Source organism: Denticeps clupeoides, chromosome 5, assembly GCF_900700375.1.
Source record: "Denticeps clupeoides chromosome 5, fDenClu1.1, whole genome shotgun sequence".
NCBI classification, from domain to species: domain Eukaryota; kingdom Metazoa; phylum Chordata; class Actinopteri; order Clupeiformes; family Denticipitidae; genus Denticeps; species Denticeps clupeoides.
Window position 1 is genome coordinate 30,464,881 of NC_041711.1, and position 23,804 is coordinate 30,488,684.

Consider the following 23,804-nt stretch of genomic DNA (forward strand, 5'->3'; position numbering starts at 1 on the left):
GTTAATGTGTGTTTCAGCAAGCTGGGGTTGCTCTTTGTAAAACCCCAGCTCCATTCAAACTCTGGCATTAGAGTCCCTGTAATCATGGATGTCCTATTTTAGAATGGTTAGAGTTCAGTGGTGGCTCCCCCAGCTTTCATCTCCTAATGATAGACCCAAGGTTCATTATGGGATTTTAGCCCCCGCCCGAGCTTCCCAGAGCAAGCACATCCTGCTTCCAGCATTGGGGTTCCAGTTCCACAGGAAGTCCTCCGGCACCATACAAAAACCACCCCGTCCTGTCTCATCCCCATTCCAAAGGGGATGTGTTTACAGTGGATCAGCTCAGGAAGTGGGGTGAGTGGCAAACTTCCAGCCTTTTTATATTCCTAAGCAGGTCTTAAGAGCCTCTCCTCTCCCACTTACCTAAACAGTCAGCCAGCATCTCGCTTTCATCTCGCAAGAACCTGGCTCACCCTAATGACCTACTGTAATTAACCAGACAGTTTGTTGACTTGGGATTGATGGTGCAAGTGCCTGCAATGGAGAAAGGTGAATGTAATGTTAAAGCTTGTCCAATAATAATAATAAAAAACTCTAAATCTTTAAATCTGCCCAGATGGATTTGGGTAATGGGCCACCATTTAAACAGGTTCAAAATGACCCCAGAGGGGTCACCAAACAGTATAGATTACATTCCAGTAGCCTCTGGCTACTGAAAAAATAAAGCATCCACGCATCTATTCATTCATTTTCAAAACCCAGTCATCCAGGTCTGGGACGAGGGGAAGTTGGAGTCTGTATGTCAAACCAGTAAACCAGTAAAATATATTAAATCAAACATTCTTAACATTACAAACTATAAACACTACTGTAATAACTCAAATTCTTGTTCTGGGCAACCACTGAACTATATAGCATATAGTTCCAGAAAAAGTTAAGGTATGTAAAATAAAGATTACTGTAAAAAAGTGAAGTGATTGTCATTGTGATACACAGCACAGCACACGGTGGCACAACGAAATGTGTCCTCTGCTTTTGACCCGTCACCCTTGGTGAGCAGTGGGCAGCCATGACAGGCGCCCGGGGAGCAGTGTGTGGGGACGGTGCTTTGCTCAGTGGCACCTCAGTGGCACCTTGGATCAGTGCCGCTTCCTTAACCGCCAGGCCACCACTGCCCCAAGGTTAGTTTTAAAATAGAATTGCATAAAATCTCTAATAGTGTAAAGAAACCACCACAAAGATTGGAGCTATAAAGGATCTTGAAAACTGCTTTGCAAAATAACAATCTTGCAATGCTCAAGCGTATCGTTCATTTCCTACGCCCCGGTACTCTTTGAAACCCTGTTTCATTCACACTACAGTTTTCCTTAAGTGCATGTCAGATGCACTTGAAATGTGAAATGCCTTAAATATCATGGCATTTTGTAATACCTGAAAACCCTAAAATATCATAAAGCCATCAGATACCTCGCTGGTGATTTGTGCAGCATGGGAAGTGCGCCAACGTCCCAGCAGATCCTCGGTGAACTGCACCGTAAGTGAAAACACATGTTGTTGTTGTGTTCGTGTGTAAGGTTGCTGACAGCCGCTCTGTACAATGCAGCCGCTCCCATGCTCTCCTCACTGCCAGAAGCAGGAGGGTCCCTCTTCCTGTCATCCTGTCAGTGGCATTCAGGCCGGCGTTCCAGCCTCCTCCACAAAGCGCTCACTGTTTGGAGGAGCTAGTTTCTTCCATATTGACAGAGCGGAGCTCTACCAGCACATGTCTGCAGCTGAGCAAAAATTCTATCTAATTGCTTGACTTTATGACATGAGCACTCACACACACACACACACACACGTTCTTCAACATTCTTCAATCCCGTTTGGTCCTCAGGCCTTCTGTGGGAGAACACTGACTAGGCCGTGACGTGTCGGTGGACAACTCGGTTGTTTGGGACAGACACACATGTACCCACCGGCAGGCCTACAGCTCTGAAGCTCTCTCACATCTCTCACATTTGCTCCGGTGTGTGTGGATTTCATCAAACGAACATGCTGTGCAATAAAAGTGAATGGAGCAGGGAACAGATTAGCGAGTGACAAAAGAACAGAACTGAGTAAGCGCACTGCCCCCTCGCTGCTCACACGCGGGGAGCTAATCCAGCAGGAAATGCTGTGACACATCTGCCCCATGGGAATGAATGTGAGTCAGCTGGCTCAGGCATGACCGTTTAGCCCGATTCAACACCACATGCAATGCTGGCCGACTCCAGTGGCTTGAGGCTCTGGCTTGTATTGATTTGCATCATCTCCAGCATGCATCCTTACAGGGACATGAAAGGCCTGAGACACGGGGATCTTATCACTGGAACATGTCCAGGCAGGGCTGGAAAATTGGTGTAACCTTGTTGCTTGAGGCTTAGCATCATGCTTTTACCATCAACATGCTGCATACCAATCTGTTAATGAGCACCTGACCTGAGATCAGTGTAGGGGAAGTGAAAAGGTGTGTGAGTGTCTTTTGTGCATCTGGATCATAAGTACTGAGTAATGCCCAGTAATGTGCACAACATTGTTTTTCTCAGTTCCCTGCTTACATTTTAATAATCAGTGTTTACAAACAGTTGCAGGAGATTATTATATAATAATTATTATCATATGTTTATTAAGTTGGGCTAATAATGTGATGGTTCTTCATAGTATATCTGTGGTAAAGTGCACAGTCATAGGTCGACTGTCACGGCCAAGACTGAGAAGAAATCCCCTTCAGCGCATGGCATGGTGGATTGTTCGTCCCCTTTGCATTTTTCCTTTTCTATCTCCATACAATAAACTGTTCCATTTTCTTTCAACCCCTCGGAGTTCATCGTTCCTTCTCCTTAAGCATTAAGGTAAAAATCCACACTTATGAAAGACTGCTGGAAATGTAAGACACATATGAATATACTTTATAATATCATTATTGGTGACTGAGGCATTATGCTAGAGCCCAGTGCAAACAAAGCCACACATACAGGATTATAGAAATATTTTTCCACAGCCATTACTAGGAAGCATTAAAAAAAGAGAGAATTAAGTGAGAGAAGATGTGTGAAGGTGAATTTGTCTCAGTATCAGATGACGCAATCGCGGCAAAACCGAACCAAACATATGACTTTGTTTCCAACCGCTTCAGGGAGCGGTAAAGTTGAAAAGGGTAAACACGGGCCCTTGTTTGAATTAGATAGCGCCCACGCCGGCAACGGTAGGATTATTCACGCCTGTGCTTCAGCATGCTGTACAGGTGCTCTCTTTGTTCAAACAGAAGCCACATGGCACTTTCTGTTGATTAGTAACTGTAGGGATCAATGAGGATCTGTTTTCACGTTAATGGCCTTCTGTTAGTCGAACCTGAGGGACTGAATTTAAACAAGTACACTAAAACCGGTGAGAAAATACAGCAAGAAATGTTACCATAAACACGTCGTGTGGCGTCTCTTCAGGGACCGCCGCAGGCTAACAGGGGTTACGTAAGAGAGAAGACATTTTTATGGCAATTTATCTGCGAAAAGGAGACCTTGTGTGACAATATGCCATCTGTCATGCACTCCTGTACACACATTAAGCAGCTATATGGGCTATAGGGGTGGTAGTAGCCTAGTGGGTAACACACTCGCCTGTGAACCAGAAGACCCGGGTTCAAACCCCGCTGACTACCATTGTGTCCCTGAGCAAGACACTTAACCCTAAGTTGCTCCGGGGGGACTGTCCCCTGAAACTACTGATTGTAAGTCGCTCTGGATAAGGGCGTCTGATAAATGCCGTAAATGTAAATGTAAATGAAAAGATTTATAGGAGGCTACAAACTTTGTTTCAGTATAGCAGGAATTTGATATTTGAAATTATTTTTATCTTTATCTCCATTTTGAGGGATTCCTCCAGGGGTAAACCGCAACATCTTTTCCGCATGCAGCATGAAACCTTGAACCAGTTTGGTTGTTACTGCCGCCGTTTACTGTCACTCAACGTCCCGGATCCTGGCAGGGGTCCAGGCAGGTGGATCCCTGGTGTCCTACTGCTCAGCAAGTCCCTACGCCCTAGGGAAGTTGGCACATCCTGTCTGTTAAAGCCCAGGATGGCTTGCGTGACAGGAGCACGTCAAGTTACATTAAGCTGCATGTCTCCTGCCAGGGCCAATTGGATACTCAGATGTTGTAAAAGAGATTTTTATGGTGCTGAAACACACTGAGAAAGTGGCTTTTTTTTCCATCACAGAATAAATGATGGATTTAAAATCATATACTCAATAGTCTTATGAAGGTATGGTGGGTATCTGGTACCATCAATAGCATATGCTATAAGTCCTTTATGTCACAAAGTGAGCCTCCAAGGATTGGACTAGTTTTCCAATACGCCCGACAAATTGGATTTGTGTGGAGGTGTGAAGGTGGAAGCCAAGTCGAAATTTTATTTTTGTGTTTCTCAAAACATTCTTGAACCATTTTTACAGAGAGGCAGGTCACATCAGGGAATACTGTGCCCATAAAGGGGTGTAGTTGGTCAGCAACGATTTTTAGGTAGGTTGTACGCATATATAAAGGCTACAGCCTTGGTGGTACAGTTGCTCATGCACCATTGCAGGTGCTTTTGATGGTAGATACAGGTCAGCATGGGCAGCCTGACCCAACTTTTCTATTAGAAGCAGCATTTTGTCACCAGATACTGGGCCAGCCGAAGCTACTTAAGTCCATAAATGAGTCTTGACTGGCTTCAACCTTGTGAATTTTTTTCTGTGATTTTCCAACCTTGGACCACTTTACGTTCAAAGACAAAATGTTCACTTGCTGCTTAAAATATTGCAGGTAGCCACTTATTCCTAATCAAGGTCGCGGCAGCCAGACTCAACCAGGTGAGATGGTGCACCAGCCCACCTCAACATACACACTCACACACTCTCACAACTACAGACAGTTTATAGTCACCAGTTCATCTAGTGCACATGCATTTGGATGGCAGGAGGAAACCGGAGAACCTGGAAGACACCTGCACCAACACAGTGAGAGCATGCAAACTCCACACACACAAACTGGAGCTCACACCAATGCACCACCATGACAAGATAATCTTCTTCACTTTACATGTCATAATGTTATGGCTATGGGGTTTGGGTTATCACAAATCTGGTTGCTTATATGCTTATTGCAGAAACAGTTTGGAAGAGACTCAATTTCTAGCAAATCCAGATCACAGCTGCTGAGGCTAACCCCCCCAAAAAAAAGAAAAAAAAAGGGGGTGTGCTTCAGTCCTCATTGCCTGGTGACGGAGGTAAACAGCTGCCTCTGGTCCTCGTGCTGAAGACAGAAGCATTACATAAACACGCCATGGTTCGTATCAACACAACATGCGGTAAAAGCAGAGCAGCCATCATTTCCAGCCTGTTCTGGACAACAAGAACCGAATAGCATGTAAAAGGCACGGTATTTAAACCCATCTGTTGTGCCATACAGGGGCGTGGCACAATAGAAGTTACAGGACCGTTTCTAATTTATTAACAGAGGTAGATTATTATTGCAGTTACATGAAAGCGGTTGTCACTGTGAAACACTGCAGCACAGCACACGGTGACAAAACGAAATGTGTCCTTTGCTTTTAAGCCATCACCCTTGGTGAGCAGTGGGCAGCCATGACAGGCGCGTGTGTGGGGATTATTTTCGTTTTTTCACTGGAATAATTAGCACAATATAACACTACTGACATTGGTATTTTCTTGGATGAGCCCTTCCATTTAAAGTTGGCTAATGTAATGGCCTTTATTATTTAGTATAACTATGTAAAGTCTTGTCTTGTTGCGCACAACCCATATTTATCTATTGTCATGTAATCCTGATATGTTTTGCGACTTGATACTGTGTCTGTGGCTCTTTATCCCTTAAACTACCCTGCCCTCTCCTGCTGTAACAATTGTGCTGTATTTGTGCGACAATACAACTTGAAACTTGAAACCCAAACAAAGAGCAGATCACCGGAGATTCAAAGAAGCAATGAGAGAATAAAAGAAAAGTTTTGACAGCTTTTATCCTTCCACTTCCACCAAAAAAAAAGCTGACATGCTCCACGTCTCCAGTCGGGTGTCTGCTGCAGCCTCGTTCGTTTGAAGGACGGGGGGGCGGTTGCAGCCGGGGGTCCGCAGGCTCCGTGCCAGGTGTGCCTGTCGTGCCTGGACCCGCCCGTCCGCCCGAGGTGGTGCCTGAGGTCTGCTGCCGCTGATTGTCAGCCATATCTCTGGCTGGAAGAGAGCGATAGAGGGACGGCCATTTAGGCAGACAGGCGAGAGCACGTGACGAGAACTCAGACAGGCCACAACCACAAGAAATATACGACCAGTTTCACAGACAATCAGAGTGTTTGTGTGAAGGCAGACTTACTCATGTGCCGACAGACTCGTAAAGTATTACAATTTGAGTAAATCTGACTTTCCCCTTTAAAAACACTCTCTACAGGGCAAAAAGCACAAAGCACAAGTGCACCAGGCAAGGATGTGGTCTCAGACGCAGTGACAGACGGTGACGTAGACTTTTGTGAAATTTGACCGTGAAACTGTGAAAGGTCAAAATGCAGGAAGGTGTGAAAGAGAGATATATTTTCAGTTGTATTTGGAGGTATTTAAAGTATGTAAATGTCTGTGGGACTAGAATGAACATGTTACCACTTTAATATTGCACAACTTTAGACAATATACCAATTCATTTTGTTTATTTATCTATCTCTCTATAGACATACAGACAGCCAGGTAGACAGACAGACAGACAGATAGATAGATAGATAGATAGATAGATAGATAGATAGATAGATGTTTCGATAATCAGTGCAACGGTTTTCAATCACTCAAATTCCATAATCACTTGCACACACTGCTCCCCGTGCGCCTTTCATGGCTGCCCACTGCTCACCAGGGGTGACGGGTTAAATGCAGGGGACACATTTCACTGTGTGCACTGGGTGCTGTGCTGTGCTGTGGTATGTCACATGTGACAACTAGCCAGGATTCCAATTTTTCACCACAAGCTATCCTAATCTCTTTTCAGCCTTAATCATATAAATGAAAAGGCTTTTCCGAATTAACCTACACACTTAGGTTAACAATGTATTCTGTTTGAGCTCAAAGATTAATTGTAGCTGAAAAACTTCGATGTACTTTCTAACGCACCAGACCAGAACATTCAAAATCACCCTGAACTGTTGAACGGAATTGTATACGTTCATGCATACGAGTAATTCTTTGCTATTTAACAATTCTTCGCTATTTTACATTTTACATTTCCAGCATTTATCAGACGTGTGTGTCAAACTGTCGCCTCTTGATCGGCTTCGGGTTGTCCCTTCGTCCCGCTGTTTACATAGCTGCAGTACGCGCCTGTGTGATTTTCGAGGCGCGTAATTCTCCTAAATTCGCGGATAATTGCAGGCTCCGGCGGGAGATGTGCGCTGCGCTGCGCTGCGCTGCGGCGCGGGGCGGGCGGGCGGGGGGGTGAAGAAGTCCTGCCCTTCTCTCCGAGATTTCCTGTTCCAGCGCGGAGGATATAGTGACTCAACCCACCGCGCCGCGCTCAGATTCCTGCACGGCGAGTGTCGGGCCGGGCCGAACCGAGCCGAGCCGAGCCGAGCCGAGCCGAGCCGAGCCGAGCCGAGGACGCGCAGTTCCGCGGAGACGTATGGAGGGAGCTCGGACCCTGGCCGTGTGGTGGGGCGCGCTGTACCTCTGCGCCATCGCCGCCCTGGACCGGAGCGGAGTCGGTAAGGTCGTCCCGACGCTTCACCGAGCCCCGCCAAACGGCGCGCGCTCGCGGTCTGACGTGCGCGCGCATTTTTGGGGAATTGACTTTAAAAAAGTTTTTTTTTTGTTGTCGTTGTTTTTAAGTATGCCAGAAGGAGTGAGAAGCTGTTCGTCCAGTGTAATGCCGTACGCGGAAAGCGCCGCATGACATCACCGGGTCTGCTTCTCGTGTAATAATTAACGTTCGTCCCCGCCGCGACCTTACCGGGCGCGCGTGCGGGCGTCCGTGCGCGCGCGCGCGCGTTCTCCTCCCGCGTTAGTGAGTTTTTATTTACTTATTCATTTATTGTGAGTTTCTTTTTTTTTATCGTGAATGGCCTTTCTTACAGATGCTTTGAGGAGAGCTGGGACTTTTTGCCCATTTTTCGTCAGCCAGGCAAGTTTTACAGCATTTACGGCATTTACCAGATGCCCTTATCCAGAGCGACTTACAATCAGTACTTACAGGGACAGTCCCCCCCTGGAGACACTCAGGGTTAAGTGTCTTGCTCAGGAACACAATGGCAGTAAGTGGGATTTGAACCTGGGTCTTCTGGTTCACAGGCGAGTGTGTTACCCACCAGGCTACTACCACCCCGCTGCTGAGGATTACGGACGGCCAGTGAATGTCTTTACTGTGTTTCATGTGGATGAACACCAACATTCGTTGTCCTGCGCCTCGCCGTTAACCGCAGTCTGATGTCGTGCTGTTTATTGGCACGTTGCATATTAATCAGCATCGGTGTGAGTGCAGGTTTGCAGAAATGTTCCCAGAGCTGGTCCTCTCATTCCCAACACGGCACAGTGGAACAGTCTGCGCTGCGGTGTGCACATGTGCAGTAGGTGCCTTAAAAATAACCCGCCGCTCCAGAGAGGCCCTGTGTGGCGACCGTTGAGGTGGTTTTTTTTTTTTTTTTTTTTTAGCCCTCGTCCGGGGCTCCTGTAAGTTATCTTTTCTGGCTATGAAGAACCGACTCACCACTCTGTCACGGGTCGACGCCACGAAGCGTGCACTTGCACGAATCTGACTGGACGTGGGATTTAATAACGCCAACAGTCACATACAAATGACCCGGCAACAACTAGAGGGGCAGTGGTGGCCTAGCGGTTAAGGAAGCGGCCCCGTAATCAGAAGGTTGCTGGATCGAATCCCGATCCGCCAAGGTGCCACTGAGGTGCCACTGAGCAAAGCACTGTCCCCACACACTGCTCCCTGTCATGTGGGTGCCTGTCATGGCTGCCCACTGCTCACTCAGGGTGATGGGTTAAATGCAGAGGACAAATTTCACTGTGTGCACCGTGTGCTGTGCTCCTGTGTATCACATGTGACAATCACTTCACTTTATTTTATTTTTAAAGACACGACAGGACGATTAGGCTGTAGCATGGTGGCATTTGGAGTACCCCCCCACACACCCGTACAATAGCAAATCAAGGTGACGTTTACTGTCACAGTTCGCTTTTTCATCAAAGCACGCCACGTTGTTTCCAGGGACGTGATGCTGTGGACCGTCCACGGCTCTGTTTGCGTTTGTGGGATCGACTTTTCCTGTCCCCTGATCTGGCCTCTTAGTGCCGGGAACAACCAGCGGCGGGCCACCGACGCCCATCTTATCAGTGGCTGACGCCACATCCTTCGGCCAAAGGGGCGAATGCTGACGGCCTGTATCTGCCAGAGCTTGAGGTCGGGACCCAGCGCAGTTGTGACCTGCTTCCTCCCCACCATTTTTGCTGCCACCACTCGAGTTACACTAGAGCTCGAGCTGCAGCTGTTATTGAGGAGTGTTGACTTTGGGTCAGTTTCCTCATTTTGTGCTTATTAGAATGTTCGGAATCGGCCGTCTTAAGCTCCAACGTCTGCTGGCAGCGCTGGGGCGTGGACAGGAGAGAGGAAACAGACCCGTGGCTTTCCTGCGGCCGGGCCACTGAGGCCTGCAGTCAGGGCTGCTTGTGAAAGGGCCTTTGAGGTCCAGCGGCTAGATGTCGTGTACAGTGGCCACCCAGTTAAAAGGCCCCTTTTTGCCAGTCGTCCCTGGAAGCACTGGGCCACTAGGGGGAGGGAACGTGAAAACGAGCCTGTGTTTACGCTAATCTCTCCGGGTCTCGGTGCAGAGAGCTCAGGAACAGCTATTTAGGGACGAGAAGAGGGGTCGCGGAACCTCAAAGGCTGCCTTTTTATTTGCCCATATACGTCTCCTTCTCCTCGCGGCGGACGCAGTTCATTCTTGGCTCACGTGGTTGGGTCAGATGTAAAAAAAAAAAATAATAAGATATTCAGTCGAATCTGAGTAGTGAGCGCTTCAGCAGGAAGGTTCTGAAGGGGTTTCTGTAGCTCCTGCTGTGACGTTTGTCAGTGTTTAGTTCCAGAACACTGCGGTGCGGTGAGAAGTCATGTAATGTGGGAAAGCTGTGGTGAATTTATCACACGGACCCGATGCTGCGACGTTGTCAGGCCTGAAAGCAAGTTCTGGGTTTCTGAAAATCCCAGTTCCAGCATCCCGATATATATGCCAAATGCTTTTAAGCAGTCAGTTGGATGGAGATTGTCGATACTCATCAATATCAGACATTTATCAACTAAACAGAAAAGGCCTGAAAATATCAGTTTTTGTGTTGCCGATCCACCTGCAAAATCACTTTTGATTTAAAGAAAAGCCTCAGTGAACTATTCTCATCTCAGCTAAATACGAATATACAGAGATGAAATTTCATCAGATTACACATTGGGCAAATATGATATTTTCCTTATTGAGAGCTCTGCAGAATATATTGCTCAGGTCTGATGTGGAAAACATGCATTTCGTTCCCCTCTGGGGTCACCTGGATCTTCCTCTGAGCAGATGGGATGAGGAAGTACACCACCAGCACACGTGGTCTGATGAAACCTTAATGTGAAAGCTGAATCCTTTAAACAGCTGCCGAAGCTACAGGTTCATAGTTCCTTTTGTTTTAATCTAGTGTGGTGCAGCCAACCACAATGAGATTAATGATTTTTGCAAAAATGGACAGCTAGCAATGAGACAAGCACACACTGGGCTACTTGAATGTGTAAGTTCCTGCTCACATTGCAGGACCTATAATGTTCAACTTTCTTCGTGAGAAGTTATATATATTTTATATATATGTTATATAATGTTTTGTCACTTTTAACTTAATAGAATTGAGACTGAGGCAGGAGCGCTACAGGATTTGTGTTGATTTCGCCCAAAACCACTTTAGATCTAAACTTTCAACAGAATGCAGACCTCGTGTATGGTGAAATGTTATATACTTGCAAGGTCTGCTATCGCAATAGTAGTGTTGTTTTTTTTTTTTTTATTCCGAGATGTATTGTACAGCTAGTCTAGTGACTATAAATTGCTGCCTGAATTACAGCATGCACAGGCCCGGCGCAGTTCATTTCCATGCGCGCCAGTGGTCATCTTTGATCAGGGTAATGGTAAATCTAAGACATCCTTGAAAAGCAGCTGCTGATACGAAGCCATTCTCTGGCATGTTGGCACCATCCTATTAGTTCCGGCCATTTCACACTTGCTGCAGTCACTCACCGCACTCAACGTCCACCGGCAGGCAGATGCATATATGGACACAGAGGCTCCACGTTGACGCATAACTTATTATAATATTATAATGTTTATTAAAAGCCTGAATAATAAACATGGAATTGGCAGCAAAGGAAGGGCTTGGTATCTGAGAGTTTGATTTTTGAACTTTGTTAATTGGTGACCAAAAACTGTCAAAATGTCAAAAAATGTGACACTTGCTGTGTTCACGAATCACTGGCGTTTGCTGGCATCCTTTATTGACTTACAGAACCGCCTCTGTAATGAGGATATTTAAAGTGACATATTTTGGGAACTGCCTAATGTGTGAGTCTTGGAACGCCAATGTTTTTTAGCCCCTGTCACCAGTAACAGGGTGCTGTTGATCAAACACAATGGCTGTGCACCAGAAAGCCACACTGCGCTGTACGTATTCAGCGCAATGTGGCGTGCATTAGTGTTCGCAACATTTTACTGGGGCCTAGCGGTTAAGGAAGCGGCCCCGTAATCAGAAGGTTGCCGGTTCGATTCCCGATCCGCCAAGGTTCCACTGAGGTGCCACTGAGCAAAGCACCGTCCCCACACACTGCTCCCCGGGCGCCTGTCATGGCCGCCCACTGCTCACTCCGGGTGATGGTTAAAAGCAGAGGACACATTTCGCTGCTGTGCTGTGTATCACAATGACAATCACTTCACTTTCGCTTTTTCACTTTCATATTAGGGTGCAATAACTTGCAAAACATGCAAATGCACTACATGAACTTTTTGATTAATGGGTTTGGGGTTTGTTGGGGTAATTAATATGTTTTAAGGGTTTTTCTAGGCCGGTCATGTGATTAGAGGCACATCTGCAATCACAGCTGGATAATACAGGGCTAAAAGGGAATTTGCCTGCTTTACTCTGTGTCCTCTCAGGTACTCACGGTAAAGACAACAAAAAAATATCTTACACCCTGGGAAAATATGTAACTTTTTTTTTCCTTTTTTCTTACGGCATCAGTGACAAACAGGCTGTGGTGGTGGTGATTTGTTCCACATGTGCACAAACTGCTGCCGACACAAATAGAACGTATTTGTATTTATTTGTGTTATTGTGTGTTGAACAGATGCCATGTTTCCCCCGTTCAGCCTGAAACGGCTGTGCAAGTTCTGCGATGTGGAGACGTCCCAGTGCAACGGCACGGGGGTCTGCACCTCCAACTGCAGCATCACTTCGATATGTCCCGAGAATGAAGATGTCTGCGTTGCAGTCTGGTAGGTCACTAACCTGCACCTCCTGGAATGCGTAGAATGACTACAGTGAGTCGAGAAGCACTGTGGCCTTCACATTTGAGATTCTGTATCTGTGCTGTCTGGCTCTGAACATTACACAGATCTTTTTTCTATGAATGAATGAAATGAACAGATCTGCATTCCTCATATACACACATCAGTTAGAAGTCAGATGTATTATAAAGTAGTCCAGTTTTTTGTCCCTTAATCTGGCCAGCATAAGGTCGAAGGACACTGCCTCGCTTATTAAAATTCTCCACTCTTGTAGTGTTGGGCTCATGGGTGATTTCCAGTGCCTTCAAGGATCAGGACTGAATATTCATCCGTTTGCCTATCCCCCAGAAGGCAAAAACATGGGACGCTGGCAGGGTCTCCAAGAACCCCAATATTCTTTGGGGTACATTCCCACATTAGATGCAAGAACGTGCCTACCTTCTTTTTACATTTCCAGCGTGTATTGCTATTACATTTGGGGATTTTTCTAAATTGAGCACCCCTTCCCTGGCACCACCTTCTTCTCAGTTTTCCAAAGTACAGATGGGAGGTTGAAGCCTAAGCCCACTTGACCCAAACCGAGAAAACCTTAGTAAAGCCATGGGATTCAATACTCTTCCTGTCCCTCTACCAATAAATGCACTTAACTACTTCCAGTACAAAGTGTTGTGTCCACTCATAAAACTTTATAACACATAAGTTGTGTTCTAATTTTCACATGTGTGTGTGTTTTGTGTTCACCAGGAGGAAGAACGATAGTAATCACACAGTAGAGACCATCTGCCATGACCCATCCAAGCCGCTCTATGGCTTTCAGCTGGACGACTACAACAGCACCACGTGCACCATGAAGGAGAAGAAAGTTGCGGGTGGAGTCTTCTACATCTGTTCCTGTACCAACGATGAGTGCAATGACAAACTAACCTTCTCACAGAGTGAGTACTACATCTGCAAATGGGACATTTAACGCAAAGGAAAGGCTTCAATGTTATTTTGGATTATGCGTTAGGAACATATCTTACTAAACCATTCGGAAGATGTCACCGTTAGTTAATGGCGTGTCCGCTGCTCAGGCACTGGCCGCTACTGCACTGTTGAACGCGCAGGAGCGAGCGCGAGGGGCAGGATGTAACTGCCCACATACACCAACTGTGGAGCGGGAGAGGTGCAGTTTATATAGCTGCGGCTTTTTCCTCAGCGGTGCAGCTGCTTCAGCTTGCTTTCATTACAGCACACAGGACGGGCTTGTACCTGCAGCAGACTTTGCTTTTTGGAGCGAATTTCCGAATGTTTCCACTAACACTGTCGACCCCGAACAGACACTAGGTTGTGAAAACCCAGTATATCGAATTTGTCATCTCATGATCAAGAAAAGTGACAGTTGACCTGTGGCCAAAACACAAACTAACTCGTGTCACAGGATGTGTGTTACGTGCCAGTGTTTGTTTTCTCCAAAAATGCATCACGTTGTTTTTGTCTCGCATAACAGTTTTACGGCACCACTGCATCCTCTTTTTTGGTCAAGTTTCCGTCAAATCGGTTTAATCCCAAATATTTGCTTGCAAATCAGTGCAAATAGAGTCTACTAAGAACAAGTCTTGAATGGGACAGACACCTTCACGCTGACAGAAAGCATTCCAGAATGAGTCAGACCCGGGCCTGGTTATTTCGAGACTAGATGGGTTTAATCATCTTCAGGTACCCGTCTCCAGGTTCAGCTCAGCGCAGACTATTCACCGGTCCCACATGCTGAGGAATCTTGGCCTGCAGTCACAAACAGACATCTTAAAAAAAAAAAAAAAAAAAAAAAGCAGTGAGTCACAGTCTGCCAAACTCAGAGACAGGAGGGAGTGCAGAGAGGGCGAAGAGAGGGAAGGCCTGTTTGTGGTGCTGGGCATGCTCCAAAGTGCTGTTGTAACCATAACAAACAAGTCATGGTGCCCAGATAGGCCAATATAGAACCTGTAACTAGCAGACCCCTGCCAAAAAAAAGGAGACTTATTAATATATAACAACAAAGGTAACAATACATGTGGCTCTGTGCAATGGGGATTAAAGGTTATTATCATGGTTTAAGCCACAAGTGAGAATTCAACTTCAAAGGGACATTTTACACTAGACGTTATTCCCCAGATCAGTTTATGGACATTTAGACATTTTCTCTTTTCAGAATTTCGTAGGATGACATTCAGGCAAATTGTTGGGGGGTGGGGGGGGATCAGAATAAATATTGCTCATCACTGGAAAATTTCACACGTGTTTGTCAGAAAGTCCAGACTTCAGGAAGTTCGCAATCTTGAGTTATTCTGTGTTTTGCTGAAATCATGTCTAGATCATTTAATTTTATGGGAATCCGAAGTGTTCCGTGAATTCAGAACACATTGCGAATATTGAAGTAATTAGCGTTTTTAAGTCAACTCATGAGTCACTGCACACTATGATCGGAGAACGTCTCAGTGCCTGCTTAAGCTCTGGCACACAATGGTATGTTTAATTACCACCCCGAGGAATGGACTGTGTTATTTGTCTGAGTGATCGCACTGCTTGTAAAGTGCAGTCGGTGGGAACTACGTGTCTGGGACTTTGATTTATTTGGTCGGAAAAATATCCATAATGCCCGTTTTAGCAACTTCAAAAACAGCTTGTTCCTTGGAAACAGGCTCTCTGAAAATAAAGAGCGAGCCTATGCCAGTGTAACTGCCTCTTATTTAACGGCATGAAGTAGCGGACTGTGTGTGTGTGTGTGTTTGTGTGTTTCGGCTCTTTTGCATATGCATGCATGCTGGCGAGTGTGTTTGCAGAGTGTGCGCATTTCAGTTGGCCAGAACGCGCACACAAGCCAAGCACCAGCCATGGCGTCCTCCTGCCAGGAACGTAGGCAGGAGTACAGACTATTCTTTGGGCCTCGGATCTGCAGCGCCAAGTCCCTCGCTGGGAGTCTTGAGGTCGGGCCAGGTTAGCTTTCCCCTGAGTGGCTGAAGGAGTCAAAGAACCAGGAGCTGGCGGTCGAGTCCGTGCCCAGTTTCCATCAAAGCCCCACTGCTGCACTAGCATGAATTTTCCTTGTCAGGGCAGAGACTTCTGCAGAAACACGCGTTTTCCTATTGCTTTTGTCATGTACATTTTGCAGTTGAAGGACTAATGGGTGTAGATGGGCTAGCAAGAAGATCCTGGTCCGATAAGCTTATCTTGGACGTGGTGCAACTTCTGTCACATTAAACAAAATGAGCAATTGGGCTTCCCTTAAGTGGTCACTGAAATTTGCTGGACTTTTGCTAAGCTTAATAACACCCTGCCAAGGGATTTCGCAGATCGTGTTTTTCTACTGTTTGTCCATTCAAATGTTTTGCTGAAGACCTCTTTTAATTACGCCACTTCAGCAAGTTTAAATCTGCTCATTTCTCTTTTGCAGTCCAGGGTCCAACAATGAAGTCCACAGTAGCTTCGGTGATCCTGGTGAGTTTACTGCCCCTGTTAGTCCTGGCTGGCCTGGTCATTGCCACCTTCTACTGGTACCGCATCTACCGGCGTCGCAAGCTCAACGAGTGGGAAACACGGAAGCCACCCAAGCACAAAAGTCCCCTGGGCTGCAGCGATGACTGCGCCATCATGATGGACGACGACAGGTCAGACAGCAGTTCCACCCACGCCAACAAGCTCAATCACAACACAGAGCCGCTTCCCATCGAGTTGGACCTTCAAGTGGGCAAGGGACGCTTTGCTGAGGTCTACAAGGCCAAGCTCAAGCAGAGCCAATCGGAGCAGTTTGAGACAGTCGCAGTGAAGATCTTCCCCTATGAGGAATACGCCTCCTGGAAGAATGAGAAGGACATCTTCTCTGACATTGACCTGAAGCATGAGAACATCCTTCACTTCCTGACGGGTGAAGAAAGGAAGACGGAGAGACAGTACTGGCTGATCACTGCCTACCACCCCCGGGGGAACCTTCAGGAGTACCTGACCTGCCACATCATCAGCTGGGAGGACCTGCGGCTGCTGGGCAGCTCTCTGGCTCGAGGCGTGGCTCACTTGCACAGTGACCACACCACCTGCGGGAGGCCCAAAGTGCCCATTGTTCATCGGGACATCAAGAGCTCCAACATCCTGGTCAAGCACGACCTCACCTGCTGCCTGTGTGACTTTGGCCTCGGCCTCCGTCTGGACAACTCCCTGTCAGTGGATGACTTAGCCAACAGTGGGCAGGTGATGTTGAATTTGAAAGAGAGTTACGGACATTACGAAACACATTAGAGCAGAAGAGAGGCTGGAACTTCACACAAACAAGTGAAATGCAGAAGTAGTCCATATTTATTGGTGGTCACATTTAAAGCCACAGTTGTCATAAAGACAATAACCGTTCATCTGTTATCATTTTTTATCATCTGTGTGTCGCTCCCCCAGATCTCAGCACTAGACTTTTGTAATACATATTCCCTGTAATCTTCTTGTTGTTCCCCAGTGAACTTGTGAGTTCCTGAAATGAGGCGTTGGGGGTGCTGACGCTGTGGGAATGTGAAATTCGGCAATCGCTTGTGAAAGAAATCCCCCCCTCCGGTTTTCAGTCACCAGTGTTGACATTTGTTTGGCATGCTAGGCCCGATCATTGAATCACCAACCTAGAATGTGAAAACTGCCTATAAACAGAAAGTGATGAAAAAAAAAGGCCATGAAATTCCACCTATAGCAACTTACCGCGCCCTAAAATCTAAGATGCCTCTGGTGAAAGGTGAAAACTATTTTTGTAGAGGTATAGCTTTTATATTCATTTTACCAACGTCAATTAATTATGAAAATTTCAGATTTCAGAAATATTTTCAAGAATTTCACACCAAAGCCTCTGTGCCCTTACTGATATGGAATTAAATGCTAAATAACTGGCAAAGTAAGTGAGGCTGATGACACTGAACCAGATCAGATTAGGGTGAAATGTCTTCTCATGTGTGTTATGGTCAACAAATGTAACCTTGTCATGTACTTGCAGGTGGGTACAGCCAGATACATGGCTCCCGAGGTGCTGGAGTCCAGGATAAACCTGGAGAACATTGAGTCCTTCAAGCAAACCGATGTGTACTCCATGGCGCTGGTCCTGTGGGAGATCACATCCCGGTGCAATGCCATCGGAGGTGAGCCAATCATTTTCTATATCTATGCATGACACATTTACATTTACAGCATTTATCAGACGCCCTTATCCAGAACGACTTACAATCAGTAGTTATAGGGACAGTCCCCCCCCTCGAGCAACTCTGCGTTAAGTGTCTTGCTCAGGGACACAATGGTAGTAAGCGGGATTTGAACCTGGGTCTTCTGGTTCATAGGCGAGTATGTTACCCACTAGGCTACTACCACCTTATTTACCACCGATTTTATTAATAGTAAAACAAAATGCAAAATGCACTTCTGAACAGACAGCACATGGCCCTCTCAAATGACACTCCATTACTAATTTTAATTGAGTGCACTGCCAACTATAACACAAAGAATTGGCACCAAAAAAAATATCTCCAACATCCTGTAAGTACTTCACAGTCTGAGCATAGTGAGTTGTTACCACTATTATTCCAAATGTGATTATTTCATGTCTTACTTGTCCAGCAAAAAAAAAGCTGCATTGTACACTTAAACAGTTCACAGGTCGGACGCAAAGTCCTCTGCAGACAGCTTGTCGACTCTCAGAGCTTGACTAAATTAGCCTGACCAGTGTGATGATGGGTGTCCAATAAAAATGCCTTTTTATAACACACAGTAGGCCATTATACAAACATTTCTTAAATAAAAATAGTTCCTTCCCTGAGCAACAGTAACATTCCATGTGGTTGTTTTTAGTTTGCCCTCATTTCTGCATCTTGCACTTTGTGCGGTAGTGGGTGGGCATGTGTACTGGGCACCCCTCCATTGTACTTCGTGGGTGCTTCTTTGTGTATTGTTTACCGCGTTCAGAGCAGTACAGCAGAGAGAGTGCTTCTTAAACCGCTGCGGGAATGTGTCTGGAATGTGTAAAATGTGAAATGGACCCTTGCACGCTGTTGCCCTTCTTTGGTCAGGTGCTGCACCGGAATACCTTCAGCTGGGTCTTTGTCGGTGTGAATTTGAGAGAGTGTGAGCCTGTGCGTGTCTGAGAGCGAGCAAGCGAGGGAGGGAGTTTTTCTAACTGGCTCGCTAAAAGGGTGGAGACATGCTGCGGCCCACCGCCTGCTCTCTCGAACCTGTCTAAAAATGAACACTGTGTAGTCTGCGGTCCGTTTTTTGGACTTGGAGAGATTATTGAGACATTTTTGCCCTAGAAAACTCATATAAAACTCGTAGAGAACACCACAGTTTGTGAGTCCATGTGTGTGCGCACACACCCAAAAAAAAAAAAAAAAAAGGGCGGGGTTTGTGTTACACACATGCCACGACTTGCCCCGGTGTGTCTCACAGCAAACACGTGCCTCCTGATCCGGCTGCTGACGGCCCAGTTGAAGAGACCAGACGGCCACATTCCCGGCGTGAGAGACACCAGGCTTTCGCTCTCTCTCTCTCTCTCTTTCTCTCGCCTCCTCCTCCCTGTTCTTAGCAGTGGCTGCCTTCTTGTTTTGGTCCCTTCCCTCTCTGTGTAATAAGCGTCCGACTGAATTAGCATTGGGCGCGGCTTCTGCCCAGTGGGCATGACCGACGGCCTGCCCAGGGCACGCCACGGCACGCCCTCGGATCAGGAGGGAGACTTGCAGCCAGCCACCAGGCGTGGCATGTGGAGCGGATTCGGTGCCTGTCATCAGAATCAGAAGGTTGCCGGTTCGAATCCCAATCCATCAAGGTGCCACTGAGGTGCCACTGAGCAAAGCACCGTCGCCACACACTGCTCCCCGGGCGCCTGTCATGGCTGCCCACTGCTCACTCGGGGTGATGGGATACATGCCGAGGACAAATTTCACTGTGTGCACCGTGTGCTGTGCTGCTGTGTAAGTGACACTTTTTCACTTTTTTTTATGGGAAGGTAAGCTACAATAATAAATAAATAAAGTGAAGTGTCATTGTGATACACAGCAGCACAGCACATGGTGCACACAGTGAAATGTGTCCTCTGCATTTAATCCATCACCCTCTGTGAGCAGTGGGCGCCCGGGGAGCAGTGTGTGGGGACGGTGCTTTGCTCAGTGGCACCTTGGCGGATCGGCAACCTTCTTATAACGGGGCCGCTTCCTTAACCGCTGGGCCACCACTGCAAGGCGGGACATGGAGGGACCACATCTTGTAGACAAGGCATCCTTTCCTGACATGGTAACCAGGGAGCCTACAATAACCGCCCGGGAGGAGGAGGAGGAGGAAGGGGAGTGTAGGGAGAGAGGAGAAGAAGCGATGACTTTTCCAGACAGGGAATCAGACATCCGACCGGCCGAAATTTCAGACGATAATCTGAAAGGGAAACTGCCGTAAAAGCCGCTTCCCCCATTTCACATTGGCAGAGCCGGATCAGTGATCCCAGGGAGGGAGGCCCGGTCCTGCGGACATCTGTTCTCCCAAAACCCCACGGCATTCCTCGCATAGCTAGCCTCTCACTGGGTCTCGGAGAGAGGCATAATGAAGAAAAGCGTCTTCGCTGACTCCCCTCCCCTCGCCTTCAGAAGCTGTCGGTTCCAGAGACAGAACTCGCGCCACTTGCATTTCAAAAGAACCTTATTGTTCCTTCATTCTCTGCACTCCAGCCAAACGGCTCCACCAGACCACCCTCTACCCGGCACAACTGTGTCAAAAGCAGGTAACCAGCTGTGGTATTTATCCCGTCCTCACCGCAGGCCGGAGCTGCCGCAGAGGGCTGGGTGTGCTTTGTTTAAAAAATGAAACAGGGGAAGTCCACTTGTCAAAAACAGGAAGTGTCCGCTTGTGGAGTCAGCTTCTCCACGGGGTCCCAAATCACAGCCCTCTACTTCCTGCCCAGGCCTGCACGCCGGCCTCGCCACTTCCCGTGGGTCCGACGTGCAGGGCAGGACAGCAGATTTATTGGATTTCTTTCGAACGAATTCGTTTTCTGCCCCTCGGCGCCCGAAAGACGAATTTTTACTTTCATAACAGCTGGCACACGTCCCAGAAAGTTAAATGGTTTAGCACGATCATCAGTGATGTTTCTCCCAATGCCAAAAAAGGTCTGAAGGTATAACCACTTGCTTCTCATTGTGCGGTTAACAGTTAATGTTGCAAGAAAAGTGTCCATTCACCTCAAGGCTCCATTCCTCAGTTGATCCATTAGACACTTTTATCTGTTGATATTCAGAAATATTGTTTCATTTCATCAAAAAAGCGTTTTAACGCTTTTCCTTTTTTTTCTGCCAGTAAAGAGTTCCTCTCATGAATGTTTGATGGATTCTTCATCTCTTTCTAGACTCGTTACTTGTGAAATAATCGTGTCTCGTGTCTGACTGTGTTTGTTTTTCAGAGGTGAAGGACTATGAGCCTCCATTTGGGTCGAAGGTGCGAGAGCACCCCTGTGTGGAGAGCATGAAGGACAACGTCCTGAGGGACCGAGGACGTCCAGAGATACCAACTAGCTGGAGCAACCATCAGGTAACCTAGAAGAGAGACCAGACGGGCAGACAGATGCTCTCTGACGAAGACACTGACACCCTGCTTTGCTGTCTTCCCTCCAGGGCGTGGCAGTAGTGTGCACCACCATTAACGAGTGCTGGGACCATGATCCCGAGGCCCGACTGACTGCCCAGTGCGTGGCAGAGCGCTTCAGCGAGCTGGAGGAGGAGCCAGACAAGCTGTCCACCCGCAGCAGCTCCGAGGAGAAGATTCCGGAAGACTGCTCCGTGAGCGATGGGAAGTGAGAGAGCAGCGTGCCTTTTTGTCTTGCTCTGCCACATCCACGTGACGCAGTTGGCAGTTTTGGGGGCAATCATGTGGCTCATGTGACCTTAGAAAGCGAACTGGAATGCATTTTTGTATGCCGTGCAGTATGTTCCTATGTGAGGAGGGGATGGAACAAGCCAAATTTGATAACCAAAGACTTGAGCACTTTATGCGCCTACCCATCCACGGAAGATAATGACACGGGGACATGACACAGATGAGATGATGTGTCTGGTGAAGGCGGTCAGGGACTGTCCTCTCCAGCGCATACTGTGTGTTTAATCAGAAGTTTAATGTCAGCAGGAAAATTGACACTAAGGATTCTGACAGGGCTTTTTTTGATTCAGGACTAACAGATACAGTGCTATGTACAGTAACAGAGTGAGAGTGAATTGGAGTTTGAATATGTGTACATGCAATGGTGTGTGTGTGTGTGTGAGTGTGTGCATACATAGATCTGGTAAATATGTATGTGTTTATGTGTGTGTGTGTGTTTTATGCTATAAGGCTTTTCAAGCTTGTTTTGGCAAAGTTAGCACACAAGCACAATGTAAATAAGACATAAGGCAGTAGTAATGGGAAGAAGAAAAGGGAAGACTAGCCACACAAAGAAAAAACTACCACAAATATATATGGCCAGGATTGTAGTGTGCCTTTATTTTTATCCTTCTATGTAAGATATTGTATATTTTTGTGATTAAATGCATTTATGTATTTTACCCTCAGCATGGTTCTGGTGTTGATTGTATTTCTCATATACAGTATATATATTTGTCAGCATATTTGAACATTTTGTCTCAGGGAGCTTTAGCCTCCCTGAAGGTCTTCCAGCCAGACAGAGTGAGACGGACAAGGTATGTCTAGTCTCTGGGCCCTCCAGGATTTTCATTCCACGTTCACGTGGGCTGTTACCATCGTGGGAAACGTGTCCAACTGCCAACTCTTTAAAACCCTGCTCATAAAGAGCCATGGCATGAAAGAACAAGCAGCCTGTGGGGTAAAATGCAACTGCAGAGTCTGTTGTGTCTGAATTCAGAATTCAACAGAACTCTTTTAAATGAGAAAGCCCTGTAATGAGAACCTGTATTGCAGATGTGCAAGGCCCTTCAAATGCAAGGCCTGTCAAATTAGAATGTAAAGTCGTTGCGCTTTTCTTTCCCGTCACAGCGGTGGGTGGCTCTCACAGTCGAGACTTTTGATGACGACTCGGCTTTTGAATGTGTGACACACCCCTGTCATATTACCAAAAATATGCAGAGTATGACCAATTTGTTCATTGTCAGTGAGGGTGAAAAAAACAAAGTAATTATTGTTGAGATGAGAACTGTGACTTCTGGCGTGTTGCTGCCATGTGAGGGCAAGAACCTTTTTGGTAAAAACCAATTGTTACTGTGTGCTAAGCTTTAATAAATCTGTGCCCTGTTGTTGCTGTGTAACGACGTAAATTTGCCCTATTTTCTACAAGCCCAATTCCAAAAATGCTTACTGTTAAAATGCATTGATTTATCAAAGCTCATAAGGCCATATTTTAGATAGAACATTGAATGTCCTGTCCCAAACCATCTGCAATGTTTACATGCAATGCTAGTGTAACAGTAGTGAAAGTGAAGCGATTGTCACTGTGAAACACACACACACGGTGCACACACTGAAATGTCCTCTGCTTTTAACCCATCACCCTTGGTGAGCAGTGGGCAGCCATGACATGCGCCCGGGGAGAAGTGTGTGGGTGGACGGTGCTTTGCTCAGTGGAGCCTCAGTGGCACCTTGGCGGATCGGGATCCAAACCAGCAACCTTCCAATAATGGGTCTGTTTCCTCACCCGCTAGGTAATATATGTACTAGCGTAATGCAAATTAAAGCATGATGGTATTACTTGTACACATTGTTGTCATTATGAGCATGTGATTTAGCTGTCATTGGGTGGTTGTAGTCTGATGGTCAACACTGTGGAACGTGGAGAGGAAAGGCCCACTCACACCGGGGACATTCCAATCATGCACAACACCCGAAAACAGAAAACCACATCACTCCAAACCATATGCACAAACCAAGACCACGACCCTGCGACTTCCAAAAACCCAGACTGGACCCAGGGTCTCCAGACAGTCCAACCTGCTGCCCTGCAGCCACACCAGCTCACTCTACCAGGTCACTGCAGGTACTCCTTGCAAGGAGGTAAGAACGGGTGTGGGTAGTTGGGAAAGGGCGGGGCCTGCACTGATGCTGGATCGTTACAGTAAGGCCTGTTGGTTGTTCTAGATTGGGGTGTACGATAAGGTCACCGCGGGGTTCGTTGCTTTGTATCTGGCCGTGTTTAATTGCTGATGGACTTCCTCTTAGCCCGTCCGCGTGCTCCAGTGAGGAGACCGAAAAAAGCAGATCGACCCAATTGAGCAGAATAAGCTCCC

The 23,804-nt window shown here is 46.8% G+C and overlaps 1 protein-coding gene across 1 annotated transcript; it reads left to right on the forward strand.

Moving 5' to 3' along the window:
- The first annotated feature begins 7,491 nt into the window (after positions 1 to 7,491).
- tgfbr2b (transforming growth factor beta receptor 2b) lies at positions 7,492 to 22,118 on the forward strand. Its single transcript, XM_028981348.1, has 7 exons — positions 7,492 to 7,737; positions 12,405 to 12,552; positions 13,309 to 13,499; positions 15,977 to 16,767; positions 17,546 to 17,687; positions 20,978 to 21,105; positions 21,189 to 22,118. The coding sequence occupies exons 1-7, from the start codon at positions 7,656 to 7,658 to the stop codon at positions 21,369 to 21,371; spliced, it is 1,665 nt and encodes a 554-aa protein (XP_028837181.1). The 5' UTR covers positions 7,492 to 7,655; the 3' UTR covers positions 21,372 to 22,118.
- The last annotated feature ends 1,686 nt before the right edge of the window (positions 22,119 to 23,804 follow it).